The 21,034-nt window shown below is 42.2% G+C and overlaps 1 protein-coding gene across 1 annotated transcript in view; it reads left to right on the top strand.

Moving 5' to 3' along the window:
• Positions 1 to 20,839, top strand: part of lin28b (lin-28 homolog B (C. elegans)) — a 39,221-nt gene extending 18,382 nt beyond the window's left edge. The window contains exons 3-4 of the mRNA XM_045695591.2: positions 787 to 977; positions 18,560 to 20,839. Coding sequence (XP_045551547.1) covers positions 787 to 977; positions 18,560 to 18,851 — 483 coding nt within the window. The 3' untranslated portion in view covers positions 18,852 to 20,839. The remainder of the gene's footprint in view (positions 1 to 786; positions 978 to 18,559) is intronic.
• Positions 20,840 to 21,034: the final 195 nt, after the last annotated feature.

Here is a 21,034-nt window from a genome sequence, read left to right on the forward strand (position 1 = left end):
AATCGTTTTATATGCATTTACTTTAATGGTTTATAGTCCTATTTCGTCTTAGTTTTATCTTTTGAACTTGTTTACCATAGATAAACACAAGCAACATTTGCACTGTTGTAAATGACTTAGTAAAGCTAACCCAAATAGTAGCTATTCTTCCCAACTACTCTGTTTATACTCTCTCGCTCTCTCGCTCTCTCGGCAACATGCTTGTTTGATAGCTCTTCATAGGCCTGCATACTGTTGGCTTGCTCTGACACTCCTTCAACAGCATGTATACATTTTGATGGTGTGTGAGTTTGTTCCCCTCTGCTAAATTCGGTTATGCGTCTGGTGCGATCCGTAAAAGATACATGATATCAGTCATATTATGTTGTTGTCAAATCATAAATCATTGATTTATGTGTTTCCGTAGTAACCAGATGAATCATTTAGATGGAACTGATAAAGACAGACATTACTTGTGTAGAGGGAAGTGACAGCATTGGGTGCGAAACCCTATTCCCCCTCCCTGTCAGAGTTTTTGATTGAATTACATTTTTTGTCATTTGATAAGCATGAACATTGACAATGACTTGAATTAAATAGTCGACATTCTAAAGGTTTGCTATAAATGCTAGTCCAAAAATCATTAACAGTGCAGTGTTTCTAAAAAGGGGTGGTCTGGATGAAATTGTAATTACATGGTAATAATTCAGTATCTTTTAAAGGATGGTCTGGTCGGTATAATTCAAATTCTATGGCAGCATTTCTTAAAGGGCTGGTGTGTTGATTTTTTATTTTTTTCTTCCACAGAGTAAACTGGTGATGGAGGGCTTCCGCAGCCTGAAGGAGGGCGAGCAGGTGGAGTTCACCTTTAAGAAGTCCTCCAAGGGCCTGGAGTCCCTATGGGTGACGGGGCCGGGCGGGGGACCGTGTGCGGGCAGTGAAAGGAGACCCAAAGGGAAGGTCCCACCCCAGAAGAACCGCAAACCAAAGGGAGACCGGTGAGTACAAGAGCAAAGCATGCTGAGAAGGCTCTGATTGACAGGAAGTACAATGTGGATGGAGCTTTGCTGCACAGGACTTTAAAACGACATGTGCGAAATGGCTGTTACTTTGGGAAAGACCAGGGACATCACGATACGATATCACGATACTTAGGTGCTGATATGATATGTATTGAGATTCTCACGGTTCTATAGGATATAGGTACAGCCGACTAGCTGGGTTGCTTTGTTTGGTTTTTGAAACCAGGTTTGCTGTTCACTTGTGCTGTATGGCTTTGTATACTACTGTACTTTAACTTTAATTTATTCTGGACCTGTGGACTGTGAAAAGATCCCTGGTGGCGGTGTGTGTGTGTGTGTGTGTGTGTGTGTGTGTGTGTGTGTGTGTGTGTGTGTGTGTGTGTGTGTGTGTGTGTGTGTGTGTGTGTGTGTGTGTCTCAGTGCTGTGTGCAAGTCACAATACAGATGTAACTGTATTGACCCCCCCATCACTACTGCTTATGGAAACCAACATTAAAGTAACGTGAACAACAAAGAATAACTAATCAGCTTAGCCTTTTTAAACATTTAAAAAGTAATGTTGATTTACGCTCAAATTTTACTGACGAAAAAAAAAACGTTAAAAAAAAAAAAAACACATTTTTGTTGTTGATGGGTATTAATATGGAAGGTAATTTTAGTATTAGCCTTACAAATCTGTATGTTTCTGCCTTCATCAGTTGGATAGTTATCAGGGGGCCTAGATTGTAGATTTAACACAGATCTAAGTACACGGCGATTGCCATGGTTATTCGGCTTGAGTCATTCATTGAATAGGGCACTTTTCCCGCTATTCAAAGTCAATTTATCACCTTCCACAATCTTAAAATTGTGCCTGGGTAGGTTTGTGTGAATCTCAATGCATTTTACAGCAGGCATTATGACTATCTGAATACTGTCTGTGGTGTTGAGCTGGACTATTACAAGACTTTCAGGAGTAGTGAACCTTAAATTTGAACTCTTTCCCGACATCAACATTTTTAACGTCTTGTTTAGTCCCCAAGGCTTATATGGAACTCGCTGAAATAGTTTGATGCTTGCTGTATCTATGCTCTACCTCTCTGTTCGTCTTCTACTGAGAAAACATGCAGTTCCTCCTCTCCGTGTGTCAGAGCACCTGGTGCTGCAGCGAACACAGAGACGGACTGGGATGGAGCTATATGTGGCTACCATCGTGGGAGGCTGCTTCACATAGTTACTGTGTACATTAAAGCCAAAATCTGGAGTTTGTGTATCCACAAGCAGTAAGCTGAGGGATGGGGGCTGGAGAAATGTAACCTAACTACTCTCAAATTCATACACGCAACTCAAGTTATTCTTCAAGAATCTATGAATATAGGGCAGGCTGTCATCAAAGGACCATTGAACAAGGAAATATCCCAGATTATTCCTTAATGTTTTTTAAATTGAGCTGTGTGCCTTTAACGTTTGCGATCTCAAGGCTTATGTAATTCTTTCCCTACAATGGATGTAAGATGGACAGTGCCTTCAGAAAGTATTCATACCCCTTGACTTATTCCAAATTTTGTTGTTACACCCTGAATTCCTTGTCCCATCATGCTCTTGCGGGGTCACCGGTTAGTCGAGGTAATTGAGGTAATATGTAGGTAGAGGTAAAGTGACTATGCATGGATAATAAACAGAGTAGCAGCAGCATAAAAATTGGGGGTGGGTTGGGGACAAGGCAAATAGTCCGGGTAGCCATTTGATAAGCTGTTCAGTAGTCATATGGCTTGGGGGTAGAAGTTGTTAAGAAGCCTTTTGGACCAAGACTTGGCGCTCCGCTACCGCTTGCCGTGCGGTAGCAGATAGACCAGTCTATGACTAGGGTGGCTGGGGCCTTTGGCAATTTGTTTGGGCCTTCCTCTGACACCGCCTGGTATAGAGGTCCTGGATGGCAGGACGCTTGGCCCCAGTGATTCACTGGGCCATACGGACTACCTTCTGTAGTGCCTTGCGGTCGGAGGCCGTGCAGTTGCCATACCAGGTAGTGATGCAACCCGTCAGGATGGTCTCGACGGTGCAGCTGTAGAACTTTTTGAGGCTCTGAGGACCCATGCCAAATCTTTTCAGTGTCCTGAGGGAGAATATGCGTTGTCGTGCCCTCTTCACAATTGTCTTGGTGTGTTTGGACCATGATAGTTTGTAGGTGATATGGACACCAAGGAACTTGAAGCTCTCAACCTGCTCCACTACAGCCCCATCGATGAGAATGGGGGTGTGCTCGGTCCTCCTTTTTCTGTAGTCCACAATCATCTCCTTTGTCTTGATCACATTGAGGGAGAGGTTGTTGTCCTGGCACCACACGGCCAGGTCTCTGACCTCCCTATAGGCTGTCTCATCATTGTTGGTGATCAGGCCTACCACTGTTGTGTAATCGGCAAACTTGATGATGGTGTTGGAGTCGTGCTTGGCCATGCAGTCATGGGTGAACAGGGAGTACAGGAGGGGACGGAGCACACACCCCTGAGGGGCCCCTGTGTTGAGGATCAGCATGGCATATGTTGTTACTTACCATTACCACTTGGGAGTGGCCCTTCATTGTCTCCAAGTGTCTGGAAAGCAGGTTTGAACCAGGTTTTCCTCTATGATTTTGCCTGTGCTTAGCTCTATTCCGTTTCTTTTTATCCTAAAGAACTCCCTATTCCTTGCCGAGGACAAGCATACCCATAGCATGATGCAGCCACCACCATGCTTGAAATTATAGAGAGTGGTACTCAGTGGTGTTGGATTTGCCTCAAACATAGAACTTTGTATTCAGGACATGAAGTCAATTTCTTTGCCACGTTTTTTGCACTTTTACTTTATTGCAAAAAGGATGCATGTTTTGGAAAGAATTTATTCTGTACAGGCTTCCTTCTTTTCACACTGTCATTTAGGTTAGTATTGTAGAGTAACTACAATGTTGTTGATCCATCCTCAGCTCTCATATCAAAACCATTAAACTCATGATGAAATCCCTGAGCAGTTTCCTTCCTCTCCGGCAACTGAGTTAGGAATGACACCTGTATCTTTGTAGTGAGTGGGTGTATTGATACACCATCCAAAGTGTAGTTCATAACTTCACCATGCTCAAAGGGATATTCAATGTGAACGTTCGCCCCAGTCTGAGGTCCTGAGCGCTCTGGAGCAAGTTTTATTATGTATAAAATGGAAGAAGTTTGGAACCACCAAGACTCTTTAATGTCTTTTTTTCTTCTTTAGGCTTGCCATATCAAAGGGATTGAATACTTACTGACTCAAATTTCAGCTTTTCATTCTGAATTCATTTGTAAAAAAATCTAAAAACATAATTTCACTAACATTATGGGGTATTGTGTGGAGGCCAGTGACACAAAACCTAAATGTAATACATTTTACATTCAGGCTGTAACACAACAAAATGTGGAAAAAGTCAAGGAGTACGAATACTTTCTGAAGGCAATGTATATCTGCATAGACCAAATCATTGTGTGATTGATATAGCTTTCTGGCTATCCAATCCCATTCTTAATCAGGTGTGAAAATAATTAAGGTTTCTTCATTAGTAAGAAAATTATCTGCCGAAAGGGTTCCTTGGATGTTTTACACCAGTGAATAATTTAGTGTATTTAGTAGAGGTCGAGCGATTAATCGGAATGGCTTATTAACCTCTCTGGGCTAGGCGGGACGAATTCGTCCCACCTACGCAACAGCCAGTCTAATCCAGTGGCGCGATTTTCAAATACCTTAGAAATGCTATTACTTCAATTTCTCAAACGTATGACTATTTTACAGCATTTTAAAGACAAGACTCTCGTTAATCTAACCACACTGTCCGATTTCAAAAAGGCTTTACAACGAAAGCAAAACATTAGATTATGTCAGCAGAGTACCCAGCCAGAAATAATCAGACACCCATTTTTCAAGCTAGCATATAATGTCACAAAAACCCAGAAGACAGCTAAATGCAGCACTAACCTTTGATGATCTTCATCAGATGACAACCCTAGGACATTATGTTATACAATACATGCATGTTTTGTTCAATCAAGTTCATATTTATATCAAAAACCAGCTTTTTACATTAGCATGTGACGTTCAGAACTAGCATACCCCCCGCAAACCTCCGGTGAATTTACTAAATTACTCACGATAAACGTTCACAAAAAACATAATTATTTTAAGAATTATAGATACAGAACTCCTCTATACACTCGATATGTCCGATTTTAAAATAGCTTTTCGGTGAAAGCACATTTTGCAATATTCTCAGTAGATAGCCCAGCCATCACGGCTAGCCATTTAGACACCGACCAAGTTTAGCCCTGACCAAAGTCAGATTTACTATTACAAAAGTTTGATTACCTTTGATGTTTTTCGTCAGAATGCACTCCCAGGACTTCTACTTCAATAACAAATGTTGGTTTGGTCCAAAATAATCCATCGTTATATCCAAATAGCGGCGTTTTGTTCGTGCGTTCCAGACACTATCCGAAATGGTAAATCAGGGTCGCGAGCATGGCGCAATTCGTGACAAAAAAATTCTAAATATTCCATTACCGTACTTCGAAGCATGTCAACCGCTGTTTAAAATCCATTTTTATGCCATTTTTCTCGTAAAAAAGCGATAATATTCCGACCGGGAATCTCCTTTTAGGTAAACAGAGGAAAGAAAACAAAGCATTCTGTCGACGCGGGCACGAGCCTGAGTCTCACAGTACTGTAACCAGCCACTACCCAAACGCGCTACTTTTTTTCAGCCAGAGCCTGCAAAGCCACGATTCAGCTTTTTGCCGCCTTCTGAGAGCCCATGTGAGCCGTAGGAAGTGTCACGTAACAGCAGAGATCCTTTGTAATGGATAGAGATGGCAAAGAAGGCCAAGAAATGGTCAGACAGGGTACTTCCTGTACAGAATCTTCTCAGGTTTTGACCTGCCATTTGAGTTCTGTTATACTCACAGACACCATTCAAACAGTTTTAGAAACTTTGGAGTGTTTTCTATCCAAAGCCAATAATTATATGCATATTCTAGTTACTGGGCAGGAGTAGTAACCAGATAAAATCGGGTACGTTTTTTATCCAGCCGTGTCAATACTGCCCCCTAGCCCTAACAGGTTAATTAGGGCATTTTTGGACACTAATCATGGCCGATTACATTGCACTCCACGAGGAGACTGCGTGGCAGGCTGACTACCTGTTATGCGAGTGCAGCAAGGAGCCAAGGTAAGGTGCTAGCTAGCATTAAACGTATCTTTATAAAAAACAATCAATCTTAACATAAATCACTAGTTAACTACACATGGCTGATGATATTACTAGTTTATCTAGCTTTGCATATAAACGATGCGGTGCCTGTTAATTTATCATTGAATCACAGCCTACTTCGCCAAACGGGTGATTTAACAAGCGCATTCGCGAAAAAAGCACTGTTGTTGCACCAATGTGTACCTAACCATAAACATCAACTCCTTTCTTAAAATCAATACACAAGTATATCTTTTTCAACCTGCATATTTAGTTAATATTGCCTGCTAACATGAATTTCTTTTATCTAGGGAAATTGTCACTTCTCTTGCGTTCTGTGCAACAGAGTCAGGGTATATGCAGCAGTTTGGGCCGCCTGGCTCGTTGTGAACTGTGAAGACTATTTCTTCCTAACAAAGACAGCCAACTTCGCTAAACGGGGGACGATTTAACAAAAGCGCATTTGCGAAAAAAGCACAATCGTTGCACGAATGTACCTAACCATAAACATCAATGCCTTTCTTAAAATCAATACACAGAAGTATATATTTTTAAACCTGCGTATTTAGTTAAAAGAAATTCATGTTAGCAGGCAATATTAAACTAGGGAAATTATGTCACTTCTCTTGCGTTCATTGCACGCAGAGTCGGGTATATGCAACAGTTTGGGCCGCCTGGCTCGTTGCGAACTAATTTGCCAGAATTTTACGTAATTATGACAACATTGAAGGTTGTGCAATGTAACAGGAATATTTAGACTTATGGATGCCACCCGTTAGATAAAATACGGAACGGTTCCGTATTTCACTGAAAGAATAAACATGATAATTTCGAAATGATAGTTTCCGGATTTGACCATATTAATGATCTAAGGCTCGTATTTCTGTGTGTTATTATGTTATAATTAACTCTATTATTTGATAGAGCAGTCTGACTGAGCGGTGGTAGGCAGCAGCAGGCTCGTAAGCATTCATTCAAACAGCACTTTCGTGTGTTTGCCAGCAGCTCTTCGCAATGCTTTCAAGCATTGCGCTGTTTATGACTTCAAGCCTATCAACTCACAAGATAAGGCTGGTGTAACCCATGTGAAATGGCTAGCTAGTTAGCGGGGTGCGCACTAATAGCGTTTCAAACGTCACTCGCTCTGAGACTTGGAGTAGTTGTTCCCCTTCCTCTACATGGGTAATGCTGCTTCGAGGGTGGCTGTTGTCGATGTGTTCCTGGTTCGAGCCCAGGTTGGAGCGAGGAGAGGGACGGAAGCTATACTGTTACACTGGCAATACTAAAGTGCCTATAAGAACATCCAATAGTCAAAGGTATATGAAATACAAATCTTAGAGAGAGAAATAGTCCTATAGTAACTACAACCTAAAACTTCTTACCTGGGAATATTGAAGACTCATGTTAAAAGGAACCACCAGCTTTCATATGTTCTCATGTTCTGAGCAAGGAACTTAAACGTTAGCTTTCTTACATGGCACATATTGCACTTTTACTTTCTTCTCCAACACTTTGTTTTTGCATTATTTAAACCAAATTGAACTTGTTTCATTATTTATTTGAGGCTAAATTGATTTGATTGATATATTATGTTTAAAATAAGTGTTCATTCAGTATTGTTGTAATTGTTATTATTACAAATAAAGTAATTTAGTAAAAAATCGGCCGATTAATCGGTATAGGTTTTTTTTGTGGACCTCCAATAATCGGTACTGGCGTCGAAAAATCATAATCGGTCATCCTAGTATTTAGGATAATTGGGGCTGCTTTGTGGTTGGTTATCTCCATGGTGATTTGGAAGGGGGGCTACTTAGTGGTTGGTTATCTCGCATAGTGATTTTTATTGTGTTGGATTGGAATCTGTGTTGGTTGGTAGCAGGTACTTAAGTTTGATTACACCTCTTGTTCTCTGCTGTTTAAGCCTTACCCTATTCTTCCACGGGCTGGACAGAACTATAACCATACTTGAATACAGTGTATAAGTCCTGCGTTCCAATTCTGTCCTTTCTCTTAAAGTGTGCACTTGGTCACTTCCCTTCATGGATTTAAAAGGAAAGGACTGTCAAAAGAAATATGATGGAAACTCATCACACTTTATTTGGATACTCCAGATAGTCCGTTGATAATATGATCATCTGTTGACAAGCAACTGCTTGATAAGGTTACGGTTAGGTGTAGGTTTAGAGTAAGGGTTAGGAAAAGAAAAGGGTTACGTTTTGGGTTAGTTATTTGATATGTTACTGACAGCCATGGGAAGATGTTTTGAGTTGGGTGGAGGCGGGTATATAGTTCAGAAATCTGCATTTTCAAAACGCAGACCATCCAGAAATCTGCATTTTTTAAAAACCATTTCACTTGTGTTTTATATTAAAGTCAAGTGTTTTTTATTTTTTCTTCAATAGTGATCTGGGGCGTGTAACTAAGTTTTCCTTGACATGAAATGCATTCGGTAGAAAATAGCTTAATTTATCAGATGACAACAGAAGTGCACCGCAAAAAAGCAAGGTATTTAAGGAAAAAATTATGCATGGCCATCATATTTCTGTTGATCATAGAAAGAATTCAGCCAGCTAAACTCAGCAAAAAAAGAAACATCCCTTTTCAGGACCCTGTCTTTCAAAGATAATTCATAAAAATCCAAATAACTTCACAGATCTTCATTGTAAAGGGTTTAAACACTGTTTCCCATGCTTGTTCAATGAACCGTACCTTAGGCATGCTGCAAGGAGGCATGAGGACTGCAGATGTGGCCAGGGCAATAAATTGCAGTGTCCGTACTGTGAGACGCCTAAGACAGCGCTACAGGGAGACAGGACGGGCAACTGATCGTGGCAGACCACGTGTCACAACACCTGCACAGGATCGGTACAGCCGAACATCACACCTGCGGGACAGATACAGGATGGCAACAACAACTGCCCGAGTTACACCAGGAACGCACAATCCCTCCATCAGTGCTCAGACTGTCCGCAATAGGCTGAGAGAGGCTGGACTGAGGGCTTGTAGGCCTTTTGTAAGGCAGGTCCTCACCAGACATCACCGGCAACAACGTCGCCTATGAGCACAAACCCACCGTCGCTGGACCAGACAGGACTGGCAAAAAGTGCTCTTCACTGACGAGTCGCAGTTTTGTCTCACCAGGGGTGGTGGTCGGATTCGCGTTTATCGTCGAAGGATAGAGCGTTACACCGAGGCCTGTACTCTGGAGCAGGATCGATTTGGAGTTGGAGGGTCTGTCATGGTCTGGGGCGATGTGTCACAGCATCATCGGGCTGAGCTTGTTGTCATTGCAGGCAATCTCAACGCTGTGCGTTACAGGGAAGACATCCTCCTCCCTCATGTGGTATCCCACCTGCAGGCTCATCCTGACATGACCCTCCAGCATGACAATGCCACCAGCCATACTGCTCGTTCTGTGCGTGATTTCCTGCAAGACAGGAATGTCAGTGTTCTGCCATGGCCAGCGAAGAGCCCGGATCTCAATCCCATTGAGCATGTCTGGGACCTGTTAGATCGGAGGGTGAGGGCTAGGGCCATTCCCCCCCCAGAAATGTTCAGGAACTTGCAGGTCCCTCTTGGTAGAAGACTGGGGTAACATCCCACAGCAAGAACTGGCAAATCTGGTGCAGTCCATGAGGAGATGCACTGCAGTACTTAATGCAGCTTGTGGCCACACCAGATACTGACTGTTGATTTTGACCCCCCCCCCCTTTGTTCAGGGACACATTATTCCATTTCTGTTAGTCACATGTCTGTGGAACTTGTTCAGTTTGTCTCAGTTGTTGAATCTTGTTATGTTCATACAAATATTTACACTTGTTAAGTTTGCTGAAAATAAACACAGTTGACAGTGAGAGGACGTTTCTTTTTTTGCTGAGTTTATTAACACCACTTTAATGTTTTGCTTCAAGTTGGCTCTCCCTGCCCCAATCCTCTCACCAGCAGGAAAAGTAGGCTACACCCGAGAAAACTCCCGATCCAGAGAAAAGTAGGCTACACCACAGTAGAACGCTGTCTGCTGATAGAATGCCCGTTTGTGAATTCTCATCCAAGTGGTGACATGCAATTGAAGAAAATTAGTCTGATGCCAATCAGAAATGACAATAAGAAGCATTATCGAGCTGCTTTTACAAAACAGAGCAAGATATTTCTTATGCGTTTTATATTTTTTCCTGTGTGAAAAACGTGTAATTCTGCTTTAATGCAGCCCCTGCTTAGTAATAAAGCATTGCATGCATCTACAGTACCAGTCAAAAGTTTGGACACCTACTCATTGAAGGGTTTTTCTTTATTTTTGACATTGTAGAATAATAGAAGACAAACTATCAATTAACACATGGAATCATGTAGTAACTAAAAAGGTCTTAAACAAATAACAATATGCGAAGTTGTCAAGGCAAATGGTGGCTACTTTGAAGAACCTCAAATATATTTAGATTTGTTTAACACTTTTTTGGTTACTACATGATTCCATATGTGTTATTTCATAGTTTGATGTCTTCACTATTATTCTACAATGTAGAAAATAGTGAAAATAAAGAAAACCGTTGGAATGAGGTGTCCAAACTTTTGACTGGTACTGTACAATCGCATTTGTGTAGTGTCATACCCCATAATGAGAAAGCAAAAACAGGTTTTTATTTACATTAGCAAAAATGTCTATCACATTTAGATAAGTATTCAGACCCTTTACTTAGTACTTTGTTGAAGCCCCTTTTGGCAGTGATTACTGCCTCAAGTCTTCTTGGTGATGACGCTACAAGCTTGGCACACCTGTATTTGGAGAATTTCTCCCATTCTTCTCTGCAGATCCTCTCAAGCTCTGTCAGGTTGGATGGGGAGCGTCGCTGCACAGCTATTTTTAGGTCTCTACCGAGATGTTCGATCGGGTTCAAGTCCGGGCTCTGGCTGGGCCACTCAAGATCATTCAAAGACTTGTCTTGGCTGTGTGCTTAGGGTCATTGTCTTGTTGGAAGCTGAACCTTCGCCCCAGTCTGAGGTCCTGAGTGCTCTGGACAGGCTTTCATCAAGGATCTCTCTGGTCTTTCCTCCGTTCATCTTTCCCTTGATCCGGATTAGTCTCGGAGTCCCTGCCTCTGGAAAAACATGCCCACAGCATGATGCTGTCACCACCATGCTTCACCGTAAGGATAGTGACAGGTTTCCTGGAGTTCAATCTTGGTTTCATCAGACCAGAGAATCTTGTTTCTCATGGTCTGAGAGTCCTTTAGGTGCCTTTTGGCAAACTCCAAGTGGGCTGTCATGTGCCTTTTTTACTGAGGAGTGGCTTCCGTCTGGCCACTCTACCATTAAGGCCTGATTGGTGGAGTGCTGCAGAGATGGGAGAACCTTCCAGAAGGACAACCATCTCCACAGAGGAACTCTGGGGCTCTGTCAGTGACCATCGGGATCTTGGTCACCTCCCTGACCAAGGCCCTTCTCCCCCAATTGGTCAGTTTGGACCCGGGCGGCCAGCTCTAGGAAGAGTATTAGTGGTTCCAAACTTCTTCCATTTAAGAATGATTGAGGCCACTGTGTTCTTGGGGACCTTCAATTCTGCAGCCATCTATAGACAGATTTGTGTTCCCTTTTCAGCAGAGCTGTTTGCTTTCCAAACGGTAGGCCTACATTTTTCTCACAATTGTATTTTGAAATTTGTGAAAAACAAACTGACATCCGCAACCAACTAGAGAAATATAATCCATAGAAGGCAGTTCCCATTCCAGTTAGGACTGGCAGCCATTGCTAATGTACTCATGAGTTTAACAGTCAAAGTGCCAGGGTTAGAGGTTCCAAAATCATTCTATCAATCATTCAGCGCAACAAGCTGTTGTAAATTTGGCTCGCATGCTGCCCAAATTGTGGCCTTCCTGACTCTTAAGAGCCTGTGAGAAAACGTAATCCACAGGTATTTTTTAGAAGCTATTGATCCTCTGTAGCTAAATTATGCACTCTTATTTTATTTATGTAGGTTCATAAATAGATGGTCTTTAGAGCATCTACAGATGGACTATCCAAATAAAATGTTTCCGGAAACTCTGTTTAGCCCGTACTTTCACCAATCAAATGCTTTAAAATGACCGGGGAAGGAGTGCACAAGTACAAACATTGAGAGAAGTGACATACAGTTCTTAGTTCTTTCACTAAAGTTGCCAGTTGATATTATTAGATGCCAAACTGTTAGACAAACCTAACCCTAACTCATTATACATCAGTATAATGTTAGGGGTTTAGGATATGCTGAGAAGTGCTATATTAGTGTGGCAGGTAGCCTAGCGTTTAAGAGAGTTGGGCCAGTAACCGGAAGGTTGCTGGTTTGTAGATAAGAATTTGTTCTTAACTGACTTGCCTAGTTAAATAAAGGTTAAATGAATTAATCCCCTAGCCGACTAGGTGATAAATCTGTCGATGTGCCCTTGAGCCCTAATTGCTCCTGTAAGTTGCTCTGGATAAATTACTAAATAAAGATTTGCAGTTTAACGTTGACTCAAACTAAAGGAATATTTCACCACTCAATCCATTTTAAGTGAAACAGTAAACCAAAGTTGAAAATAGGTATAAATTACCTCTCAGCAGTTGAGTTAGTCACATAGGATTTATATTGTCCCGTTTCAGCTCATATCTGTCACAAGTTATGTGGTTGCTATGGTTACTTTCTGGTACTCACTAAGGAGAATTGGGATTCGGTAACTTAACCTACTGAGCAATAACTGTTGCTTGTTTTGCTCCATCCAAATTAGGGTTGAAAACATCTGCTAACTGTTTTTACCTTAGGGGAATCTTTTAACCGGGACTTCTGGAAAACCTAGGAATTTGTGGAAAGTTTTTGCAACCCTAATCCCAATAATAAATGGTACAATAATTTTACCATCACCAATTTATCTTGGCATAAGGCATATTCATTAAAATATAAAGAGTTTATTCTCAACACTCAGAGTTAATTTAACACTGAAACAGTGTTTACTGTCATTGTTAAATTTACACTGACACATTTGCTGTCACCATGAATTCATAACGGAATGAAAGGAGAATAAGCCATATGATGCCCAACAAATGTTTTGTCATTGCACCAATCCCAGGGAGGAATATTGCGGATGGTGTGTCCACACTTCTCTGAGGAGGCAAGGACAAATGAGGCGGTCTAGGCTATATTTAGGTCAAGTCCCAAATGGCAACCTATTCCCTATATACAGAAGTGTACTACATTTGACCAGATTCATATGGGCCCTGATCAAAAGTAGTGCACTGAATAGGGAATTGGGGGCCATTTTGGATGCTGCCATAGGCCAAGTATTACCGTGGTAACCAACACAAGCACCTTAGTAACCCACAAGGTCCCAGTGAAGTGTGTCTAAACCATTTCATAGCTCGGTAAGAGCACATAATAGGAATATTGAGATGATGAGATCTTATTGCTTAACTAAACAAGATGTCTGAACCGAGGTCAATTCCTGTTTAAGCCTGTTTGGTTAATGAATTGGGTATGGAGTTTGTATCACACAATTTTTTGGTTTTGTTTTTGCATTGCCCGTTTCTATTCAGTTTTCTCAGGCAGTTCATTTGGAATTGAAATGTACTTGAGCCTTGATCGGCACATTATGTTTTTAATGAGAGAGAGAGAGCTCTCAACGGTTCATCTCAACATCCGTCGTTAAGTGCAGCATTCTTTTAAAATATTTCTGCTGCTGTGCTCTTTATTTGTTATTTAGTGATTTGTTGGTCTTTAACAAGGGATCTTAAAGACTCAACGAAATGCACCGAGGCTAGTTTCTAATGCTCACCATCGATTGTGTCTGAGAATCAATGCAATAGAATGCCAACTGTTGTTTTCCCCTGCCATAATGTCTTTCAATACAATGCACCAACTGTGTTCCATGCAACTTTGAGAAAGCTCCCTATATGAGGATTGTATTGAGAATTGTCTTTGATCCAACTTCAAAACTTTTGGTACTAATAAATATAAAATATATATATATATACACACATACATACAGTGAGGGAAAAAATAATTTGATCCCCTGCTGATTTTGTACGTTTGCCCACTGACAAAGAAATGATCAGTCTATAATTTTAATGGTAGGTTTATTTGAACAGTGAGGGACAGAATAACAACTAAAAAAATCCAGAAAAACACATGTCAAAAATGTTATAAATTGATTTGCATTTTAATGAGGGAAATAAGTATTTGACCCCCTCTCAATCAGAAAGATTTCTGGCTCCCAGTGTCTTTTATACAGGTAACGAGCTGAGATTAGGAGCACACTCTTAAAGGGAGTGCTCCTAATCTCAGTTTGTTACCTGTATAAAAGACACCTGTCCACAGAAGCAATCAATCAATCAGATTCCAAACTCTCCACCATGGCCAAGACCAAAGAGCTCTCCAAGGATGTCAGGGACAAGATTGTAGACCTACACAAGGCTGGAATGGGCTACAAGACCATCGCCAAGCAGCTTGGTGAGAAGGTGACAACAGTTGGTGCGATTATTCGCAAATGGAAGAAACACAAAAGAACTGTCAATCTCCCTCGGCCTGGGGCTCCATGCAAGATCTCACCTCGTGGGGTTGCAATGATCATGAGAATGGTGAGGAATCAGCCCAGAACTACACGGGAGGATCTTGTCAATGATTTCAAGGCAGCTGGGACCATAGTCACCACCAGGAAAACAATTGGTAGCACACTACGCCGTGAAGGACTGAAATCCTGCAGTGCCCGCAAGGTCCCCCTGCTCAAGAATACATATACATGCCCGTCTGAAGTTTGCCAATGAATATCTGAATGATTCAGAGGACAACTGGGTGAAAGTGTTGTGGTCAGATGAGACCAAAATGGAGCTCTTTGGCATCAACTCAACATGTTTGGAGGAGGAGGAATGCTGCCTATGACCCCAAGAACACCATCTCCACCGTCAAACATGGAGGTGGAAACATTATGCTTTGGGGGTGTTTTTCTGCTAAGGGGACAGGACAACTTCACCGCATCAAAGGGATGATGGATGGGGCCATGTACCGTCAAATCTTGGGTGAGAACCTCCTTCCCTCAGCCAAGGCATTGAAAATGGGTCGTGGATGGGTATTCCAGCATGACAATGACACAAAACACACGGCCAAGGCAACAAAGGAGTGGCTCAAGAAGAAGCACATTAAGGTCCTGGAGTGGCCTAGCCAGTCTCCAGACCTTAATCCCATAGAAAATCTGTGGAGGGAGCTGAAGGTTCGAGTTGCCAAACGTCAGCCTCAAAACCTTAATGACTTGGAGAAGATCTGCAAAGAGGAGTGGGACAAAATCCCTCCTGAGATGTGTGCAAACCTCGTGGCCAACTACAAGAAACGTCTGACCTCTGTGATTGCCAACAAGGGTTTTGCCACCAAGTACTAAGTCATGTTTTGCAGAGGGGTCAAATACTTATTTCCCTCATTAAAATGCAAATCATTTTATAACATTTTTGACATGCGTTTTCTGGATTTTTTTCTTATTCTGTCTCTCACTGTTCAAATAAACCTACCATTAAAATTACAGACTGATCATTCTTTGTAAGTGGGCAAATGTACAAAATCAGCAGGGGATCAAATACTTTTCCCCCCCACTGTATGCCTGGGAATTTTGGGAGTTTTTCTTAAAAGAAGTTAGCTTATAACAGTCAACCTTTTTTGTGGGTTACATATATAAAGCAATTCTAGGTCTTGTGGCATATTTTGGTTAAACTATCCCCAATGAAGCTGGTTGAGAGAATGCCAAGAATGTGCAAATCAGGGTAAAGGGTGGCTACTTTGAACAATCTCAAATATATTTAGATTTGTTAACACTTTTTTTGGTTACTACATGATTCCATATGTGTCATTTCATAGTTTTGATGTCTTCACTATTATTCTACAATGTAGAAAATAGTAAAAAATAAAGAGAAACCCTGGAATGAATAGGTGTCAATTTGACTGTACTGTGTGTGTGTGTGTGTGTGTACATATGTATATAGAACAAAAATATAAATGGGAACATGCAAAAATGTCACTGAGTTACAGTTAAGAGAAGGAAATCAGTCAATTGAAATAAATCCTAGGCCCTAATCTATGGATTTCACATGATTGGGAATACAGATATGCATCGGTTGGTCACAGATACCTTTAAAAAAAGGTAGGGGTGTGGATCAGAATCCCAGTCAGTATCTGCTGTGACCACAATTTGCCTCATGCAGCACAACACATCTCCTTCACATAGTTGATCAGGCTGTTGATTGTGGCCTTTGGAATGTTGTCCCACTCCTCTTTAATGGCTGTGCAAAGTTGCTGGATATTGGCGGGAACTGGAACACGCTGTTATACACGTCGGTCCAGAGCATCCCAAGCATGCTAAATAGGTGACATGTCTGAGTATGCAGGCCATGGAAGAACTGGGACATTTTCAGCTTCCAGGAATTGTGTACAGATCCTTGCGACACGGGGCTGTGCATTATCATGCTGAAACATGAGGTGATGGCGGCGGATGAATGGCACGACAATGGGCCTCAGGATCTTATCACGGCATCTCTGTGCATTCAAATTGCCATCAATAAAATACAATTGTGTTTGTTGTCCGAAGTTTAAGCCTGCCCATAACATAACCCCACCTCCACCATGGGCCACTCTGTTCACAACGTTGACTTCAGAAAACCACTCGCCCACATGACGCCATACACGCTGTCTGCATCAGATGACCTGGCCTCCACAATCACCTGACCTCAACCCAATTGAGATGTTTTGGGATAAGTTGGACTGTAAAGTGAAGGAAAAGCAGCCAACATATGTGGGAACTCCTTCAAGACTGTTGGAAAAGCTTTCCTCATGAAGCTGTTCGAGAGAATGCCAAGAGTGTGAAAAGCTGTCATCTCGGCAAAGGGTGGCTACTTTGAAGACCATAAAATGATTTGTTTAAAAAATATATATTTTGATTTAACACTTTTGTTTACATGATTCCATGTGCTATTTCATATTTTTGATGTCTTCACTGTTATTCCACAATGTCTAAAATAATAAAAAAATTAAGAAAAACCCTTGAATGAGTCGGTGTGTCCAAACTTGACTGATACTGTGTATATATATGTATAAATATAGATGAAACTGATGGGTAGTGACAATAGTTTCTGGCTTTTCAAAAGGATTTATGGCCTTTGTTATGCTGCCATCTAGTGGAGGAAAGAGCACTTCTACAGAAATCAAAGGTAATCCTGGATAAGGCCCCAATAATCTCCACCTCAGTACCAGTGGTGGAAAAAGTACTCAATTGTCATACTTACGTAAAAGTAAAGGTACCTTAATAGAAAATGATTCAAGTGGAAGTCACCCAGTAAAATACTACTTGAGTGAAAGTCTAAAAGTATTTGTTTTGAAATATATTTAAGTATCAAAAATAAAAGTATAAATCATTTCAAATTCCTTATGAAGCAAACCAGACGACACAATTTTCTTGTTTTTGTACGGATAGCCAGGGGAACTCTCAGACATCATTTACAAACAAAGCATTTGTGTTTAGTGAGTCTGCCAGATCAGAGACAGTAGGGATGACCAGGGATGTTCTCTTGATAAGTGCATGAATTGGACCCAATTTCCTGTCCTGCTAAGCATTCAAAATGTACTTTTGGGTGTCAGGGAAAATGTATGGATTAAAAAGTACATTATTTCCTTTAGGAATGTAGTGAAGTACAAGTAGTCAAAAGATAAGCCGTAAAATACAGATACCCCAAAAATGAAGTAGTACTTTGAAGTATTGTTACTTAAGTACTTTACACTGCTGCTCAGCCCATAGCACTGGGTTGATGTCAGGAAATTGCTTTTATTCTTTTGGGGAACACTTTACATAAAGCTGACTGGTATAATGCATTTTAACATCTTATAAGATTGTATGAGGCTTTATAATGTCTGTCTATGTCTTGTGGGGCGGCAGGTAGCCTAGTGCTTAGAGCGTTGGACTAGTAACCGAAAGGTTGTTCTTAACTGACTTGCCTAGTTAAATAAAGGTAAAATAAATACATAAATAATAATTAGGCTTGTAATATGTCACGTCTCTCTATGTAACACATTTTCATCTGATGTTTAGTCAAGATTACTTTGACGATAATAACAGATAAAGCCTAATGACAAGACTTGCTGTGTATTATAGCTCCATCGTAATACATTATACCTGTTGACTCCTATTAAAGCGGTATCCAAATATTAATGAATTCTTACTTGAGTCATTGAATGTTGTTTTCATACTAGTAGCAAATTGGGTGACACCGTTTTATGTCCTTTACCTGTTCCTCCTTCTCTCCCTCCTTCTCTCATCCTTTTCTCTCCATTCCACTCCTACTGTCCTCTGTCCAGCTGTTATAACTGTGGAGGTCTGGACCACCATGCCAAGGAGTGTGGCCTGCCCCCCCAGCCAAAGAAATGCCACTACTGCCAGAGCATCAGGCACATGGTGGCCCAGTGTCCCCACAAGGTGCTGGCGCCCCCCACAGGCTTTCAGGATCCCCTGTACCCCTCTACCTCGGCCCACCTGTACCCCGCAGACGAGGAGCAGCGGTCGGGCTCGTCCCCCCTTGAGGGCCCCTCGCCCTCCCCAGAGGAGCTACCCCAGTCGCATCGCGTTGGCCCCCAGAGGGGGAGGAAATAGGGGAAGAGCTGTACCTGACTCCCCTCACCTAAGGAACCCCTCTTAACTCCCACCCATATATCTACCTCGCACTTGTGGAAATAATAGGTCTATTTTCGGCGGGACCAGCGCAGCTATGGCAACGATCATCAGGGGTACGGATGTATGTGAATGTGTGTGACTGACTGGCTGTCTTCCAGTGGCAGCTATGACAACCATTGCTGGCGATACGGATTCATGTGAATGACTTGTCTCTTTGTGTGTGACTGGTCTCTATCAGTGCAGCTCAAGAGATGATATGGTCTTAAAGAGAACCAAGGTTGGTGGTGAATCTGATGACTCTCTGGGTTAGATGACTCTCTGGGTTAGATGACTCTCTGGGTTAGATGACTCTCTGATGACTCTCTGGGTTAGATGACTGTGTTAGATGACTCTGGGTTTGACTCTGGGTTAGCTGACTCTCTGGGTTAGATGATTCTCTGACTCTGGGTCAGATGACTCTCTGGGTTAGCTGATTCTCTGACTCTCTGGGTCAGATGACTCTGGGTTAGCTGATTCTCTGACTCTCTGGGTTAGATGACTCTCTGGGTTAGCTGATTCTCTGACTCTGGGTTAGATGATTCTCTGACTCTCTGGGTTAGATGACTCTCTGGGTTAGATGACTCTCTGGGTTAGATGACTCTCTGGGTTAGATGACTCTCTGGGTTAGATGATTCTCTGACTCTCTGGGTTAGATGACTCTGGGTTAGATGACTCTGGGTTAGATGACTCTCTGGGTTAGATGACTCTGGGTTAGATGACTCTGGGTTAGATGACTCTCTGGGTTAGATGACTCTCTGACTCTCTGGGTTAGATGACTCTCTGGGTTAGATGACTCTCTGGGTTAGATGACTCTCTGACTCTCTGGGTTAGATGATTCTCTGACTCTCTGGGTTAGATGATTCTCTGACTCTCTGGGTTAGATGACTCTGACTCTCTGGGTTAGATGATGTCATCCATAACTCTTTCTGCGGCAATTTCTGAATAGGACTCGCTTCTCTTAGATTTTGGTCCACCTGGTTCATATTTATATTATATGACCGTTCCAAAGGTCATGATGTGGCGATCCAGCAGAGTTAATTTTAAGCATTAAGGATTTTAAATAAGGCCTTGATGTAGGCCAGTGCTTCTTAATCCTGTTTATTTTAGTTTTATCCTTAGCATCTACACACTAGATTCAACTAATCAACTCACCACCAAGTGTTTGATTATAGTTCTACCTGGCACCAAGAAGGGTTCTACCTGGCACCAAGAAGGGTTCTACCTGGCACCAAGAAGGGTTCTACCTGGCACCAAGAAGGGTTCTACCTGGCACCAAGAAGGGTTCTCCTATGGGGACAGCCGCAGAACCGTTTTTTTCCTAAGAGTGCGGGATCAGGATTGGGAAACACTGATAGGCCCTGTATCAAAACAATGGAACCTCAACCAATCAGAAGCAAAATGATTCTTTAATGTGGCCTATCCAATCAGTGTAGAGGAGATTACCATGGATACCAGAGTGAACGTCATCCCAACCAGTAGCCTAACTGTCGCTCCTAATCCACAGAAGATGAGACTTTCTAGTTCAGTGGTACTGACAATTGACTGCAGAGTACATAGCATTGAATCCAGGCATGTGTGCATACTTGCTTGTGTGTGAATGGGGTTGTGTGTGAGAGTGTCGGTGGGGGTGTGAGTGGGGTTGTGTGTGTGTGTGTGAGTGGGGTTGTGTGTGTGTGTGTGAGTGGGGTTGTGTGTGTGTGTGTGTGTGTGAGTGGGGTTGTGTGTGAGTGGGGTTGTGTGTGAGTGGGGTTGTGTGTGAGTGGGGTTGTGTGTGAGTGGGGTTGTGTGTGAGTGGGGTTGTGTGTGAGTGGGGTTGTGTGTGCGTGGGGTTGTGTGTGTGTGTGTGTGTGTGAGTGGGGTTGTGTGTGTGTGTGTGTGAGTGGGGTTGTGTGTGTGTGTGTGTGAGTGGGGTTGTGTGTGTGTGTGTGTGTGTGAGTGGGGTTGTGTGTGTGTGTGAGTGGGGTTGTGTGTGTGTGAGTGGGGTTGTGTGTGTGTGTGTGAGTGGGGTTGTGTGTGTGTGTGTGTGTGAGTGGGGTTGTGTGTGTGTGAGTGGGGTTGTGTGTGTGTGTGTGAGTGGGGGGGGGTTGTGTGTGTGGGGGGTTGTGTGTGTGTGTGGGGGGGTT

Source organism: Salmo salar, chromosome 15 (assembly GCF_965601325.2).
Source record: "Salmo salar chromosome 15, fSalSal1, whole genome shotgun sequence".
Classification (NCBI taxonomy): domain Eukaryota; kingdom Metazoa; phylum Chordata; class Actinopteri; order Salmoniformes; family Salmonidae; genus Salmo; species Salmo salar.